At 39.2% G+C, this 17,255-nt stretch overlaps 1 protein-coding gene across 2 annotated transcripts; it reads left to right on the top strand.

Annotated features, from left to right (window-relative positions):
* The first annotated feature begins 3,908 nt into the window (after nucleotides 1–3,908).
* On the top strand, nucleotides 3,909–17,008 carry LOC146691093 (pyridoxal kinase-like). Of its 2 annotated transcripts, none has more exons than XM_085434373.1 (11): nucleotides 3,909–4,185; nucleotides 5,150–5,204; nucleotides 11,757–11,861; nucleotides 12,716–12,799; nucleotides 12,878–12,912; nucleotides 13,111–13,196; nucleotides 13,363–13,408; nucleotides 13,508–13,619; nucleotides 13,742–13,878; nucleotides 13,957–14,023; nucleotides 14,262–17,008. In XM_085434373.1, the coding sequence occupies exons 1-11, from the start codon at nucleotides 4,105–4,107 to the stop codon at nucleotides 14,387–14,389; spliced, it is 936 nt and encodes a 311-aa protein (XP_085290499.1). In that variant the 5' UTR covers nucleotides 3,909–4,104; the 3' UTR covers nucleotides 14,390–17,008. The 2 variants fall into 2 exon arrangements, with proteins under 2 accessions (XP_085290499.1, XP_085290498.1); XM_085434372.1 differs by having other exon boundaries at nucleotides 3,909–4,212.
* The last annotated feature ends 247 nt before the right edge of the window (nucleotides 17,009–17,255 follow it).

Here is a 17,255-nt window from a genome sequence, read left to right as displayed (position 1 = left end):
CTGTTATAACCAGACCAGCTTGTCTGGCTCCAACAACGAGTCTGCATCCAAAGTCACGTGAATTGCCTTTTGTTCCTCATTCTGATGCTCAGTTGAGCTTCAGCAGGTCCACAATATGCACTGAGTTGCTGCCATGTAATTGGCTGATTAGATATTTAGGTAAAGTAGCCTTAGAATATATATAATAAGCTGAAATGTAACACTTACAAGAGGCATTTTTCTGCATCTAATAATAATATAATAATAATACTGAAGTATACCTTTATTATACTGATGTACCTTTATTTTCTAGAAGTCGTCATGCAAAACTTAGTTGTATGGAGAATTTTTGCAATGTAATATTTTTCCACTTCAAAGGGCAAACTTCCTCCACTGCTGTTTACACGACATGCAACTTCATGCCTTTCCCTCCAAACACAGGAACACCTTCATTAGCACACTGATACCACCCAGGTGTATCACTACATGCCACTGCAGGCCCTTTTTTCTTCTCACTAAAAGCTGCACACTAACCACTCATTAACTGCTGGACACCAACAAGGATTTTCAACCTCAAATTCAGGCGTTAAATCCTCATTTTATATCAGATGCTACAGATATGGGCTCGCCTGTTTTTCGCTGTAACAGTGAAAAACATTACCAGCTGTATCTTAAGTTTCTCTCTGCCGCTGCCCCGTGTGCGTTTTATTAACAATTTCCGCTCATCCACCTGGTTCTGCTATTCTCTGTTGGCTTCTGTGCTCCTCGTCCAGATGTCGGACGCTCCGTGCTCTGTGGTCTGTGCAGTCCACCCTTCAGCTGCCTCCTGATTTCACCCTCCTCACTGAGACTTCCATTCTCTCCTCCTCTGACATCTGCTGATTAATTTTTAATGGGGGAGTTTAAAAGACATTAAAAGCCTGACATGATTCAATATGGTCTTTGTGCCACTGCTTGCACGGAAGCATGCAATGCTTTCTTTGTGTGTTATCATCTCTTGGAGTCATAGCTGTGGGCGTACGTTGTTTGAACAGACATTAATAGGTAAAGACAGACCAAAAACCCAGGTATCCCTTTAAAAAGGGAGACTTGTTTGATTATATAAGGCCTGATTTCGGTGACTGAATCTTGTGTCTTTACCTCGTGTCATTACTCTTTTTTTCTGTCGTCACAGCTGTTTGTATCTTTTCTGATCCACATATTTGATTTGGCAAAGATTTTACGCTGCATACCGTTCTTTTTCTTTATCTGGGCTTGGGACCAGAACTAGGAAAACACTCACTCATGAGTCCCGCGTGGGTGTGTTGATAATATACTAAAGTAAAATACATAAACTTAAAGTCTCCTCTTTCAGTGTACTACATGCTTTACATCTTCTGTGATTTTTCAGGTAACATCTCCTGTTCATTAATTTAAATACCAAACAGAGCTCTGCTGATTTGGGCCCCCTGGTGGTAGCAAATATTCTCATCACTTCAGTTATATGGAATCTACTGTAGATCATAAGAGTAAATCAGTGGTAATAGAAGACATTATATCACAGCATTTAGCCATTGGTACTTTGCATTAGTTAATATATTTATTTGACCTTTGACCTTTAACTGCTAGTCTGATAGTCTGATTCTTTTTAGACAATCATTGTAGCCCACCGAGTAAATGAAGGGTGATAGGAGCATTTTTTGTGTTCGATTTCTTGGCATAAAGTTTAAAAAAAACATTACACAATACTGATGATGTTAACTACTGTCTGGTTAAGTGAAAGTTACATCATATTCTAGGGAGGAATGGCATATTGTTTGGCATCAGCAGTGACTGGAACAGAACATTTGATCACTGATGTAAGCACGTATATCATACTTTTTTTTTCATGCTCAAACTGAAGTGCTTTGTCGTTGAGAATTAAGATTGTGTGCTCATTCCTGAGAATCTTCATTACTCAAGGTTTTAATAATCAGTTCACAGTCTGTACACGATAACCCTGACCTTCCTCACCGTCACAATAACTCCCTCAGCTGTGGAAGTAGCTGATATTGTCATGGCACAGCTGCACATGTTTAAAGTACCCAGCTTTATTAGATGACTCATGTCATGGCCCAGAATGGGGGCTACATGATTACATTAGTTACAACTACATTGGAAAGTGAGCCAGTATGAAATATAGAAGCGCCAGGTTTGAGGTTATTGTGTCACCAGTCAAAACTGAGTCTCCAAAGCAGTATCTCACTCACAAATCCAGCTTGTCCTTGAACATTTTTGTCATTAATTTCGAATCTGCGCTTAGAAATCACTGATATAGAGTATAAAGAACACACTGAATACTTTCGGCTGCAAGATTGAGCTTTTTTATGGTTAGCAAAGCCTTGCACACAGATGATATTGTCTCATTTACTCAAACACAGTTTAGATAAATGGTACAGAATATTAAATGATAAAAATCTATCCATCCGTCCATCGCACGATTTGATATCATCGTGTTGGTGTTGTTTCTGGATCAGAAACACCAAACCTTAACCTTAGCTATTGCCCCAATTATGTGTTGGACATCACTCTATCCATTTTCTTCTGCTTGTCTGTGTCCAGGTTAGGAGGCTGCAATTTAACCAGAGATGCCCAGACTGCCCTCTCCCTGTCCACCTCCCCAATCTCCTTCGGGGTGAAACTGAGGTGTTTCCAAGCAGCTGAAGGATATAATCTCCCCAACATGTATGCCCCGGGGTCTCCTCTTGGTAGGACATGCCTGGAACACCTCACTTAGGAAGTGTTCCAAGAGGCTTAGCCCAATAATTGAATCCCATCAACTGGTTCTTTTGATGTGGAGGAGTAGCAGCTCTGTTCTTAATCCCTCCTGAGTAACCAAATTCCTCACGCTTTCTTTAAGGGAGAGGCCAGGTACGATTTAGAAGAAGCTCATTTCTGCGGTTTGTGTCTCTGATCCCTCCGTTAGTACCCAGAGTTTAGCATCATAATCCTCCACCTGTCTGTTTGCTGTTTTGTGTTTTTCCCTTTGTCCAAAGTCTACATAGGGCTGGGCAGGTGAAGGTCTGCTTATAGGTGGAGTCCTTGTTTCCCACGCTTGGTCATCACACCTGCTGCTCATCAAGGCTCATTTTCACCCAGTATTTAAATCAGCTCTAACATCCACTCTCGTCCAGCTTGTCTTTTATGTCAGTGTGGTAATCAGGCCCTTAACTTCCTCATGTTCATTTAAGTGTTCCCGTTTCTACATTTCTCTGTTTTCCAGTGTTCCCCATCACACTGAGGGGTGGTTCCTTCTCCAGAATAACCCACCTGAGCTGGTCAAGCTGGTCTTCCCCTTCATCTGAGATCTCATCAACTCACCTGCCTGCCCATCCTCCTACAACTGTTCTTAGGATTCAATCAGACCAGTAGTCCCCCATTAAAAATCCTCCTCCGATTAACCAAGTTAGTTATTTTAACCATAAAAATAATAATTCAAAGTATGCTTAGTTTATCCATAATTATTCAAACCAAAACCTATTTTCAAATTATACATCCTACAATAATAATATAGTGAAATGACAGTGAAAACGATTCATTTTTCTCATATATGCCCCAATCAACCATATGTTGAACATATATGTTACATATGTTAAACAAGATTTTTCTGGGCTCTTTTTGTATTCTTGAAATTTTTGAACAAAATTTAAGTAGGCTTTCAATCATCAGTATATATTAATATAATTAATGTTCTCTGGAGATTGTGAAATAAATTTATTGTTTTTGCCTGTATGTGGCTGTTTCAGTTGTCTTAAAATATATCTATGTCTATGTCGATCGTTTATTTTGTGGAAAAGGTGTTTTCCTATCACATACAAAAAATAATCACTGATAAACTTCAGTCAACAACGGGAACCCCCTTTGTGTTTGCAACCCAGTTTCCCCACATTCCTGGTGAGTCTGTGAATGCTCCACTTAGGAGTCCTCCTAGCTGCCTGAAGAAAAAAAGCCGTAAATGTGACTCGGCAGCACAGCTGCTGTCCTTCAAAGCGGGACTTATTCCCCACATGCTAAGTTTCTGCTTGCTTCAGTCTGCCCTCGTCTTTAATACTGCTTTAGGGTAAAGTGAATCAGTCAGGTGTTTTTTTTTAACGCAGGTCGACTATAATGGAGTGTCGCGTGTTGTCCATTCAGAGTCACGTTGTCAGGGGATACGTTGGGAACAAGTCGGCAACGTTCCCGCTGCAGGTAAGAAGAACCGGATCTAACGTTCAGGTGGTAGTTTCAAACAACCCTCTGTAGTCCAAAGAGAGAGAGACGGGGAGGGAAACAGCATCTAACTTGTAACGAAAACGTAGAAAATCTAGCACCGGTCCACAGCGACACTTCCTGATTTATGAGATTTTGTAACATTTTCTGAGAAACATCAAAGGCCCTTTTTCCATTTTCCACCCTAACCCTAATCCCACTAAACGACTGTAAACCTAAAAATACAACAACAAATGCTGTTTAATATTAGTTAAACTGGAGCTGAAATATTCCAGCATGATTCTCATTGTTACTAATATACCACTCATTGTCAGTGATTACATCACATTATAGCGTTCCCATTTTCATCTTTTTAAAAAAAATCTAATTTAACACGTTAGGGAAATGTATCTGATCTATATTGATATTTGAAAATAAATTAACTTTTGTTATTTAATAGAAATATGAATATATAGGAATTATTTGAAATCAAAGTCTTTCTTAACAAAACTGATAAGAAGAAACAGATAATCTCCTTCTTCACTTTCACTGGTTAATGTCTGTGTTTGCCCCTTACAATAGTGCATCCTTAAAAATGATCAGAATTCCCTGGTAACTTATTTAATTGTGGTTGCGTGACATCATCTTACATTATAATCCACTTTATTGTTCTTCTTATCAAACAAGTTTGATAACTGGAGTCAACAGTCCACAGAAGGAGCTATTTAGAAACTAAATTATGCAAAAGTTCTTGTCAAACATGCGATTTTGTGAAATGGAAAAAACTGTTGAAGCTGTCAGAAAGAGGGGGCTGAAACTTTGAAACTCTGAATGTTGACTTGTTCTCACAGTGGTTCACCTTCAGCGTGCTGTTCCCGCAGTGCAGTGTGATTCATTTAGACAGAGTGCAAGACGGAGCCCATTGTTCTCTGTTTTAACAGCTGCTTCATGTCTCTCTTCCCAGGTGCTGGGCTTTGAAGTGGACTCCATCAACTCGGTGCAGTTCTCCAATCACACAGGTTGGCTGAGTGATTTTAATGGAGCAGCAAAGTGCTTTTCATTCATTATCATAAAGTCGATTGACTCCTTTTTCTACTTGTGTAACAACTCAGCCTTTTTATGCTGGTTGGTTGGACCATTAACTTTTGTCACTGCTGCTATATTACATGGATCGGATATGGAAATCATTTATTGAAAGCTTTTGTAAGGGCGGAAAAACAATCGTCCGTTCTCATCCAGTTAGGTCTCTTGCATCCAGTTTGCCATAGTTGGTTAAAATATAACGGCTTAAGTCTAACAGAGTAGATGGATTTAAGTACATTTTAGGGGCATTTAAGGATACATGCAACTTTTTTTGGTTGGTCAAAAGATTAAAAGAAGACTTCTTTGCACGCATGCATTGGGACTATTTTGCTAGCTGTACAGGGGAGTTATCTCTGTCTGTATACTTTGGCTTGTTAGTATTGCTATATGCGACTCAGTGAAAGACAGTCACTGTGACCATCAGCCAGGTTTAGAGGGGGAGAACTAGAGAAGTTAATGTTTTTCTAGGAATCGCCTTCTTCAGCTCTCAGGTTACTCAGCTGTGAAAAAGCAGATAAATCCAAACTCTGAGCATATCCATGTGACGGCGCTGTGTGATTTGATGACTTTACCTGTATATTGTGTAAGGTTGGGGTAAAAATTGACACAAGATTGTTGTGAGTATTCTGTTTGGAGATATTGTATTGGCACAGAGACACAAATATCAATATTTTATTAAATCTCTGGGAATACTACAAACAACAGGGCTCATCTCATGCACCACTATCCCTAGATAACATTTGGCGAGTAAACTTCCATTAAATCATCTCAACCGAAAAACCATCCAACGCACCTATCTTCGCAAAACTACCTCCTAATTCCAAACAAGTGAATGGCTCAGTCACACGAGTGAAAATGGAACAGCAACTTCCTTGCATCCAGTTTTAATTTCGTTCACCAGTAGTTTTAGCCAGCAAGCTTTTTTTTTCCTTACAAAAACAAGACTATGTATAAATGAAAACTAACGCACGAGGACAAAAGCACGTATTTTTTGGCTAAGTCCACACACAAATCTTTTTTTTTTTTACACACACACAAATTCTTTTTACACATACAGATTCTGATTTAGAAGTACAAAATATTTATTTTTTTGAGGAATTTGAGCCCATACTATTGGCTCATATACAAGGACATCCACAATTTGATCTGTGCCCAACAAACAGCATTGCAAAGGGGGGGGGGGTTCACCTACCGTATTTACCACACTAAATGGCGCACTTAAAATCCTTTAATTTTCTTCAAAAATTGACAGTGTGCCTTATAATCCAGTGCACCTTATGTATGAATTCTGGTTGTGCTTACTGATCTAGAACCGATTTTGTGGTACACGCTCAAAAATCTGTCAAAAAATGTTTTAGTACGACTTTGGTAAGCTATGAAGCCGCACCGCTTGATGGATTGTCGGAGCATTACGGCTACCATAGTCAGGAGCCTCGTGGAGTAATCTGGGTCTCAAAGTCAAACGAATAATGCGGCATCACTGAGAATTAAAACTGTCTAAATTATTTCATCTTTAATAAAATGATCAGCATTGCTGCTTTACCAGGTGTAACAATTAAATTTAACATCTAGGCATTCATGAAAACAGAATTTATTAAATTCAACGGAGTTAGAAGTTAGCAGGAAGTTAGCTCGCTAGTTTCCACCTAAACATGATATACCATGTTCTGACTGAGAGATTTCTGGAAAAATTAAGACGTACAGCTCGGCTATCACTTCCAACTTAAATGAAGACAGAAAACTAAACAGCAGTGACATTTGTAGGGTTACTGAAATTGAACTAGCTGGTATATTATGATATGCAACGTGATCGCTAGCGACACAGCTATGTTAGCATAACATAAAGAGAAGAATGAGTTGAGTAAAGTTTGACTTATCTGACTGTTTTGTTTTGCTTTTTGCGCCTTTTGTATGGAAAAAAAGACCCATTCATCGACAGTGCGCCTTATAATCCGGTGCACCTTATGGTCCGAAAAATACGGTAACCTTCATGCTTCCTGTTCGTCATAAAGTGCAACAAAATGTCAACGCTTAGGAGGAAGAGAAGTGCTGACATGTGGTATTAGATTTAGGATACTGTAAGTTTATACTTTTTAGGTGACTTATAAACTAAACTGAAAGAATTTAGATAAATTACCAAACCTAATCGATGTTTTAGTCTAAACATTAACTAAAACAAAACCAAAATTTGCTGATAAAACGAACACTTCTTGCATCTGCAAAAGTAAAATCTGTGTCTGCCCCTTGATTGTAATGAATTTATACATTATGTAACCGATTGTAACTTTGGGTGACTAAGTGGTTGCCCAGAGCTTGAGCTTGTTGCAAAGCCACATCCGATCACAAGGGAATTGCACAGGTTTCCTGATGGGAGGCAACCTTTCTGCAAACAGTTGAAGTCTGACTTGGAGTGACTGTAGTCACTCTCAGAGAGATTGTTGAAGGGCTGCAAATAATTGCTGTAACATTTGTAAATGCAGATAAATTGTCAGCATATTGCCAGCAGTCTGAATAACTCTTTGTCAATGACCACAACTTTAGGGGACTCAATTCAACTGGCTGTCAACTATTTGTATTCTGGTTAAATTACTGTAGGACAGGAATTTTATGTCCACGCAGTAGTCCAGACAGTGGACACAGGGTATCGCTATACAAACTTTAAAGATGTTATATTTAGATGGCAGAAATAGATTTAGGATAGAAGGTAATTAAAGTACCTGCAGACTGTTTAGCATTATCTAGAAGATCATTGTAAAGATGACCATATCAATGTTGATTATCATACAGATATCTCCAGTCCAGAGACCAAATGGACACTGTTCAATTCGCTAAAAGGATCCCCAAAGTAACAGCTAAGAGCTTAAAGGAATCACTGCGGCTGGTTAGCACAGCAGGCATTACAAAGGAGACACACAGCACTCTGAGTCCTGAATAGACGTCTGTGGGAGAATTTCACAAAGGCAAAGACGACGGTTGTTTCACTCCTCTCGCCAAAGAGGCTTGATTGACAGTCCTAACAGGGAACATGTTGGTGAATGCAGACTGTAGAGATTCACAGCAGTTTTGACGGCTGGCATATCTTTTACTTATTGTTTTAAATAAACATGGTGCTTCTCAGTCTAGTTCGCACTCAACAACAAGCCGTTTGTGAAGCTATAATGTTGTGCAACTTACAGTGTGCACAGGTGAAACTTTTCAACCTTATTTTGGGACAAAAACAGAAAACCTTTAAAATGTCTTCTGTCTCTCCCACTGTTCAGTTAGAGAGCAGGTTCAAAATAACTGCCCACAGGCCTTACTTCTACCAGGACTCTCCCAGAAAGCTAATCATTGTATTGGCTTACTATCTGGTAGCCCCAGTCTGTATCCCTTATATATTAAACCAGAAATATGTTCTGCTAATATCATTTGCAGTACTGTGGAAATGTCTTGAGGCACACTCTCTTTTCTTTATATTTTGCTTCGAAGGAGCCGGACTTTCTTGTCATTTTTTGACAAATAGGTTTTGAGCAGCAGTTCTTTAAAGTTTCTTAAGAAGTTTTTAAAAGTTTTTCAAAGGGCACTGGCTGTTTTTCACTTATGTTCATTCCGTGTACCTGACCATTTTCAGACCGTTTTGTCTGTTCAGCCACTTAATAAACAGATAAAGAGATGAACATATTAATTCAATTATTTTTGTTTTTATTTAGCGCTAGTTCACATCAACAGTCTCATCAAGTCACTTTATATTGTAACACCAACAATCAGACAACCCCGTATGAGCAAGCACTTGGTGACAGTGGGAAGGAAAAACTCCTGTTCAACAGGAAAAGTATGTCCTTAAAAATCTGAGAACTTGCAGGTCTTGGAAAAACAAAAAAGCTGAACAGTATCTGAAAGCCATGGCCTTAAAAAATAAAAAAACACCCAGGAAAAAACCTGACACAGGACCCGAGAGATTCATCTGGACCTTCAGTTGATCCGTGTACTCTTCACCGAAGCCTCGTCAGAAATGGTCTCAATGGTCGCTGTCAAATTGCCAAATTACCCAATAACTAGACTGAAGATCAGTGGCAATGAGTCTTATGGTGTGATGAATGAAAATTCAGAACAAAAGCAAGTAAACCTCCAAAGAAGAGCTTTGAATGTCCTTCAAGACGCTTGGAAGACTATTCCTGAAGACTAGTTAAATTACAAGAAAGTTGCCTAAGAGCGTTCAAACTGTGATTGACTGATTTTCAAGCTCGTTAGAATTGTACAGACTCTGTTTTTTGCCTTCTATATTGTATTTCCATGGATGTTTGCACATTTCAATACCCACATCTCATTTTCCTTACAAAATATAAAGAAATTAGGGGTATCTCGAGATACTGTCTAAAGATCAGGATGTATTGTTGTTCAAATAGTATCTGTGGAGTCTTCAAAGACTCCTCTAAGCAGCTGGATGAAATAAAAAATCAATTTGAAAAATATTTTTGATTGACAGATTATAATGATTTTTACTTGTTTGACCCCAAAGCAAAAATGTGAGCATTCCTGATGCTATGGTAGAAATCTCAGCAATGGAAAGTAAATGGACTGATTCTTATTGAGCACTTTTCTACCGGAGCACTCAAAGCACTTTATATGACATGGCTGACTCATACACTTAAGTGTTTTTTGTGAAACACTGGCACTCTGGTGGATGCATCAGACCAACTTGGGGTTCGGTATCTTGCCCAAGGATACTTTGGCATGCAGACTGAAGCAGCCAATGATCAAACCTTTAACCCTCCAATTAGTGGATGACCCACTTTTCCTCCTGAGCCACAGGCATCCCAAGTCAATGTTTACTTGCTTGCAATCGCTACTGATCTTGGAGATTACTTCAAGCGAGTGATTCTTAAGCAACTGGTGTGGGTTTTTTTTTTGTTGTTTTTTTTTGTTTTTTTTCCCCAACCACTGTCTTTTCATTTACCTTTTTTAAAAAAAAAAAATCTATTTGTGAATACATGCATGTTCTCACAAGTATATTGTGCAATAGTCACACAATTAGACAGTGAAAATGTCATTAAGAAAAGAAATATGGCAGTTACACTAGTGGGCTCAAGGCTAGAGTTACTTTTTTTTTTTTTTTTTTTTAAAGTCAGCACTGCAGGACAAACACTTAGCTGTTAAGAAAGCAGCAAAACCTGTCACAATTTTTTGCTGCCTAAGATGCACTGAACCAGGAGTAGCCATAAAGTCACAAGCTGTGCAGACTTCAGCAGATTACAGTGAAAGCTATCACAAAGAAATGAAAATGCTGGAAAAGAGCAGGAAATGTGTGTTACTGGTGGAAGCCGATGCGCAGAGAGGTTATGCAAGTTAATTTTCAATTATGCATGAAGGGAAAACGATGAGGGATAAAGCAAGTTAAACAGGGCACATGTGACTCTCCACATGAATCATGTGGCTCAGGAGGAGACGGAAGACAGTTTGGACAGATATGATACATGAGCCTATGATGACAGTTGCATCCTATCACAACAAGCCAGAGTAGTTGCAAAACCTGTAACCTACATGACTTTTTTTTTTTTGTTTTTTTTGTTTTTTTGTTTGTGAAATTTCTCAAGGTTTCAGTTTACACCTCAGCATTAGTAAATTACCCCATACAGATATAACCTTTGCCCCACATTTAGTTTGTTGGCATTTCTCCCCCCTAATCAACACACCTGCTGAGATGATGGGATTATTAGTTGGGGTTCATGTGTTGAAGTATGCAAAGAATGCGCTTTTCTCTGCAGGAGCAGGAGGCCTACACAGAAATCACTTGAACCAATACAAATGGGAAGCTGATGAGTTTTGAACATTCGATCATACTTTGAATGTGACCCTTCATCTTATTTCCGGTATGTTTAAAGATTAAAATTCTGAAATGTTCCAGTTTCAGTGGAAGCGCCCCCAACCACAGCACAAACTGCTGCTTTGCTGTGAGCTTTCTGTTAAGTCCTCTCTGCAGGAGGCTAACTCGCTGGCTCGTGTTCAAGTTTGGGCTCTGTGTGAGCTCTTATATTTTTTCCTCTGGTATACAGGAGTGTTTGTGTGTCCATTTTGTGTGCAGTCATTTGTAGTCAGAACAGCTTTTTAGGGTTTATTCTAGTTTAATAGTGAAAGAGGGACAAAGAAAGGCGAGCTGGCAGCCAGGATACAAGCTTTCCATTCAGTAGCTGCGGAGGCCCTGCTAAGTACAAAGGGGAGAGGGACCTCAGCAGAGGGAATTAGGTCGATGGAAAAACAGAGAAAGGATGGCAATGTCTGCTAAGTTGATTTATGCACAGTAGGGCTAATGCAATATATGAGCCCTTCTATTAGGTTAAGTAGTGCAAATGTGTGTCCTCCTTCCTCATTTATCCTCAAAAGGTCTAAAATCATGGTTTTAGACTTTAACACAAAACATCCTTGAAATAAGAGAGTTAACCAAATCAGATCAGATTTAGCAATGGAAAAATTTCATCAGTTTTATTTATTTATTTTTTATCTCTGCCCAGGCTACGGCCACTGGAAGGGGCAAGTACTGACAGCAGAAGAACTGAATGTGCTCTATGAGGGTATTAAGCTCAACAATGTGAACCATTATGACTACATCCTCACAGGTGAGTTTAAGGAGTGTCTCCTTTCAGTATTATTTTATTAGTATAAGTTTATTGTGGGCGGCATTGATCTGATAAGGCTGGGTGGGACATTACGTTACAACACACCTGATGGAGGTAGGCTTTATCACTGAGGGGTCAGAGAGGGTGCTGTACCAGGAGCCTCCTTGTGATTGCTTTGGTTGCTAGAAGATTGCCATGGTCACCCACTGTTTGCATGGAAAAATGCTGTCTTGTCTGCAAATACTTCCCATTTGCATTCAGTCATAGCGAAAACTACAGACGTCCAAGCAAGCTATTAGCAACTACAGCAGTCTACTAGCGATCAAAGCACCTTTTTGGTGCAACAGCATATACCTTTTTGTGACCAATTTTGCACTAGCAACCTCCAGCAATCACTTGCCAACCCGGATGCGAGTTTTCTCTAGTGCCTGGCAGTCACCAGAAAGAGGTAGATTCTGCTGAGGTGAATATCAGAAAAAATTTGGATTCACTTTCACATTTTGCTGCACTTGTATTTAATTTTGTCATCAGGATTAACAAAGCTTCAGAAAATTTGATTTTTTTTCTATTCTCCAGGTGATGCACTTGCTTCATAAAATGGTTCCAGAGACTGCGGTCCTCATTAGTACAGACTTGGTCTTTGGCCTTCATTACTGGGACTTTAGATCAGCTTACAGTTCAGTTACACAGCAGGTGTCACCAACAACACATTTTTACCTTATGACCAGTGGTTGTTGTCTGTGTGACCGAGGTCCAAAAATCTCATACCAAACTTTAGGAAGCTCAGAAACTAGAAATTGTGTGTGTGTGTGGCAATGCTGCAGTTCAGGTTAACCCAAAATTTCTTCCCAAAGGATACAGCAGGGACATCTCCTTCCTGGTGACAGTGGTTGATATTATTAAGGAGCTGAAGAAGGCCAATCCCACCTTGGTGTACGGTGAGTGTCAGATTGGATTTTCCATTTTAAAAAGTGAACTTTTTTTTAAGCCTCATTTTTAAAATTTCTTCTTTCCAGTTTGTGATCCTGTTATGGGAGACCAGGGTGCTATGGTAAGCAGTTATCCACACACATCCAACTGCTGACAGTTTAATGAACAGTGTCATGTTCTTTTTGTGCTCTTCAGCGCACTCTTGAATTACAGTGTAGGATTTGTTTAGTCATTTTGGACTGTATAACAATTTCCATTTGTTACTTGTAGACAGGTTGGGAAATCAGATTTATGTATTTTGTTGTTGTTGCTTGCTCAGTATGTTCCAGAGAACCTGCTGCCAGTCTACAAGAACAAAGTAGTGCCTTTGGCTGACATCCTGACTCCCAACCAGTTTGAAGCAGAGTGAGTGCATTTTAAACAGTTTTTACATCGAAGAATAAAAGAATAATGATCTTTTTTTATTTTTATTTTTTTATTTTTACAGAAGCTTAAAAATACGCTGTAAAAACTAATTAAAAGATGCAAAATGGCAAGCATTGTTGCTTTTTTGTGACATTATTTTTCATAGGCTCTTAACTGGGAGGAAAATTAACACTGAGGAAGATGCTATTGAGGTGAATATCAGAAATATTTTGTTTGGCTGTGTTTAGATTTAATTTGTGGCATCACGAATGACAAAGTTTGAGAAAATGGGATTTTTATCTGTTCTGCAGGTGATGGACCTGCTTCATAAAATGGGTCCAGAGACCGTGGTCCTCACTAGTACAGACCTTCCATCGAAACAAGGGGACCAGTTCCTGGTGGCTCTTGGAAGCCAAAAAATAAGTAAAGTATCAGGCTGACTTTGTCAAAATGGCTATAAACTGTGGGGATGCAGTCCTCATGTAGGATCAACAGAGTAACCTATAAAATTAGGATAACGGCTCTGTTTGTCCTCGTCACTGCAGAGAAACCAGATGGGACCAACACAGATCAGAAAATCTGCATGGATATCCCCAAAGTCGATGCTGTATTTGTGGGAACAGGAGACCTTTTTGCTGCCCTGATGTTAGCCTGGACTCATCAACACCCCAAGGACCTGAAGGTCAGCAACACATAAGTGTTTTCAGTCAAATGCAGATAATATATGAATCATAGCTAAACTAATCTTCCTTTTTAACAGACTGCCTGTGAGAAGACTGTTTCTGTCATGCACCATGTCATTAAGAGGACCATTACTTATGCCAATGGTAGGGTTTGTGCGTGTATCCAGTGACTTCAGTTTGTCATCAGGTTTTTTTACTTTGTCTTCAAGTTGTTTACTGGGGCACTTTTTGCTTCTGTTGTTTATATTTAGTAAAAGCTTTTTATATTTTGAAACAAATAGCTTTGTGACTGTGTATAACCTATCCTTTGAGTTCTTGTTTGTTTAGTTCACCACAGGGCAAAAACCTGTTTGTTTCCCTTAAATGTCTCCCTCTTTTTCAGAAATGGCTGGCCCCGGGAAAAGGCCTACCCCTGCACAACTGGAGCTGAGGATGGTTCAGAGCAAAGCAGACATCGAGAATCCTGCCATTGTAGTGGAAGCCAAGGTTTTACAAAAGTCTTCACAGTGAAGACTGTAATGTTCTCTGTGAACTTTTCACTTTAAGCTGGTAGAAATCTGGGCAGTCCGCCAGACAAACATAGAATTTTCACATCAAAGACTGTCACGTGTCTCTGCCTTACAGAATCACTGGGGGGGGGGGCGTTACTACTGTTTTTAATTTTTTCGTGAGTGGTCAGCAGGATTTCTGTTTGTTCTGCTCACAGACACTGAAATAACTGCCATAAGTGTCTGTTCTGTGGCTAGCAAAGGCAACATCTACCCTTGATTCAGAACAAAAACAACACATCAGGCAGTTTTGAACCCTTTCCAGACACGGGATGCGAAACATTACTGGCTTCATCAGCCTCTCGGCTGATTGCATTGTGGCATTCTGGCATGGGTTAATTTTAAGTTAATGTCACTAACAATTGAATTCAGACATACTCGGGACTGTGACAGACACAGCTACGCTACAAACACGATATTTGTGGGTCTGGTGAGAAGGCTTCACGCTGCCCCTCTTAGACATGAAAGAGATCTCTCTTCTGGCATAGCAAAAATGCATCATGTGGAAATGTTTTAATCTCATAACAAATTTAAAATGGTTGATTAAAATGGCTGCTTTTTATGTCATCCTCTGGTGAGTTGAGAGACCCACTGAGATGCACGAGAGGCATGCACAGTTCTGGTCTAACAAACCTGTCCATTAATGTGACTGCAAACCTTCATAACTATGCCAAGTTCAAAGCGATTTGTAAAGGTAACTGCTGCAAAGCACTCTGTATTGTACCGATTAGACCCTCAGAATTATACAGAGAAACCCAATGACTTTCTTTGATCAACTGGCAATATTGAGGAGAAAAAGTCTGTTTTAATAGCTTTGCCCTCACCCCAAATTTCTTCATATAAGTAAAAAGTGCAACAAGTGACAACAACCAATATTAAAATAGGCAAAATGCAGGAAGCTATAGAAATGGAATCGATAATGGGATACAGATTTGTGTTTAGCCATGAAGCGATTGCAGCAGATTAATCGAAAGACGTGCATGTCTGAAAGGGGCTCGTGTTTATATTAAAGAATCATTTGTGAAAATAATTTATTAAGCTGAACAGAAAACGCACAAAACCAGCGTTACATGCATGGCCATTCGTCTTCTTGTTTTGAGACTAGAACATCAGTAGACTCTGTGATAACATTAAAACACGCTGGGTTAATCCACTATAAAATTATTTTTAACTGTTAAGAATGCATGCAATGTGCTTAAAATGCACTTCATTTCAAGACAAGTGTTGCCACCTTATAGATCGAGTGGATAAGTGCTGAAATGTGTTTCAGTAGGTTGTAGTCTTGTTCTCATTTTATTCCAACTCTATTTTAGAAAACTTGCAACTTTAACGATAATCGTAATAGCTGATGTCAAAAATGTTCTTTTAATCAATTTTCCTAAAAATGACGTTTTGACGTCCTTTTTTTTAATTACGCAATGCTTTCTTGCAGGTGTGTAACATGGTAGATTCATGTCTTAAGCATCTCAAATTGAGGTATTTGCACAGATGATCTTTAATATATTTACTAATGGTCACTGTTTTCTTTTATGACTGTTGTCATATCTCTAGAGGAGCGTCTATGAGAGACCACGTTATACTGTAGCCTTAACAAGGTTAGGAAAGCAAAACAGTGGTTGTGAATGTTTTTGTGTGCTTATATCTGATTCTCGCACATAATGTTAGAAAGTCAAGTGCCAAACCTTGAGCTGCTGCTCTGTTATAGAGCAATACATAAACAATTAAAATAATAATAATATTTTTATTGAAATTGTCATTTCATTTGTGTTAATTTATTTTTTTGTCTGTTGGGTTTCAAGATAAGTGTTCTAAGAGAACTGAGATCTGGTTACTGTAAAGTGAGCTCCCTGTCGTGTTCAAGAAACCAGTTTGAAATGATTTGATTTGTAACATGCAGCCAGAAGATGGTCACAAAGGACTGGACATGCTCAGCAACAACACTCAGGTAGGCTGTGGTGTTTGAACGATGCTGAAGTACTCCACCACCCTCAGACTAAGCAGGTGATAGAAGCCAGGATCTGTGTTTTCATCTTGTTTTTGACAAATTTTGACCATCTGAATGTTGAAAATCAAGACTTGTCATAACAGGCAACTTTTTTTTCTAGTCTTGTCCAGTTTTAATGAGCCTGTGTGAACTGGCTGACAGGAGAGGTGTGGTCTTCTGCTGCTGTAGCCCTTCTGCTTTAAAGTTGGACATGTTCTACATTCATACCTTTGTTGTAGTGAGTAGTTATTTGACTTACTGTTGTCTTCCTATCAGCTCGAAGCAGTCAAAGCATTATATTATAGCTCAGGGAACAACCACTCATTTTTCAGACCATTCTGTGAACTCTGGAGATGGTTGTTTCGGTAAATCTCAGCAGATCAGTATATTCTGAAATCCTTAGACCAGCCCATCCGGAACCAACAACTGTGCTATGCTCAAAATCACTTAAAACCCTTTCGTCCCCCTTCTGATGCCGAGTCTGAACTTCAGCAGGTCGTCTTGATCATTTCAACATGGCTAAATGCATTAAGCAGGTGCCATTTGAATGGCTGATTTCTTATTAATGTTAATGACCAATTAAACAGACGTACCTGATGAAGTGGCCAGTGAGTGTAGTTTTTCTCTGTTAAGTCTAAGTAAAGGAGGACACTGGAGCCATTGTGGAGAGGTAATTGTTCACCAGCTTAAATCAGGTACCACAGTTGAACTGGATCTTATCCATGTGCTTCAATGAGAACACATTTTAATATGAAAAGAAATAAGGGAATATGAAAGGAAGAACAAAGACAAAGATGTCAGCACGTCTTGGCAGGTGCTTACTATATTGTGTGATTAGGGCTGG

This window comes from Copadichromis virginalis, linkage group LG16 (genome assembly GCF_057382275.1).
Source record: "Copadichromis virginalis isolate Kocher_CV1m ecotype Utaka linkage group LG16, C_Virginalis_male_GT1.1, whole genome shotgun sequence".
NCBI lineage: Eukaryota > Metazoa > Chordata > Actinopteri > Cichliformes > Cichlidae > Copadichromis > Copadichromis virginalis.
Note: the sequence above shows the minus strand (reverse complement) of the source record. Positions and strands in the feature narration are given on the sequence as shown.

Excerpts from the sequence above, each read along its gene's own strand:
- LOC146691093 (XM_085434372.1), top strand. The coding sequence starts at position 4,105 with ATGGAGTGTCGCGTGTTGTCCATTCAGAGTCACGTTGTCAGGGGATAC. Across the intron at positions 12,913-13,110 it reads TGGGAGACCAGGGTGCTATG|TATGTTCCAGAGAACCTGCT; the intron begins GTAAGCAGTTAT and ends TTGCTTGCTCAG. Across the intron at positions 13,620-13,741 it reads TCTTGGAAGCCAAAAAATAA|AGAAACCAGATGGGACCAAC; the intron begins GTAAAGTATCAG and ends TCGTCACTGCAG.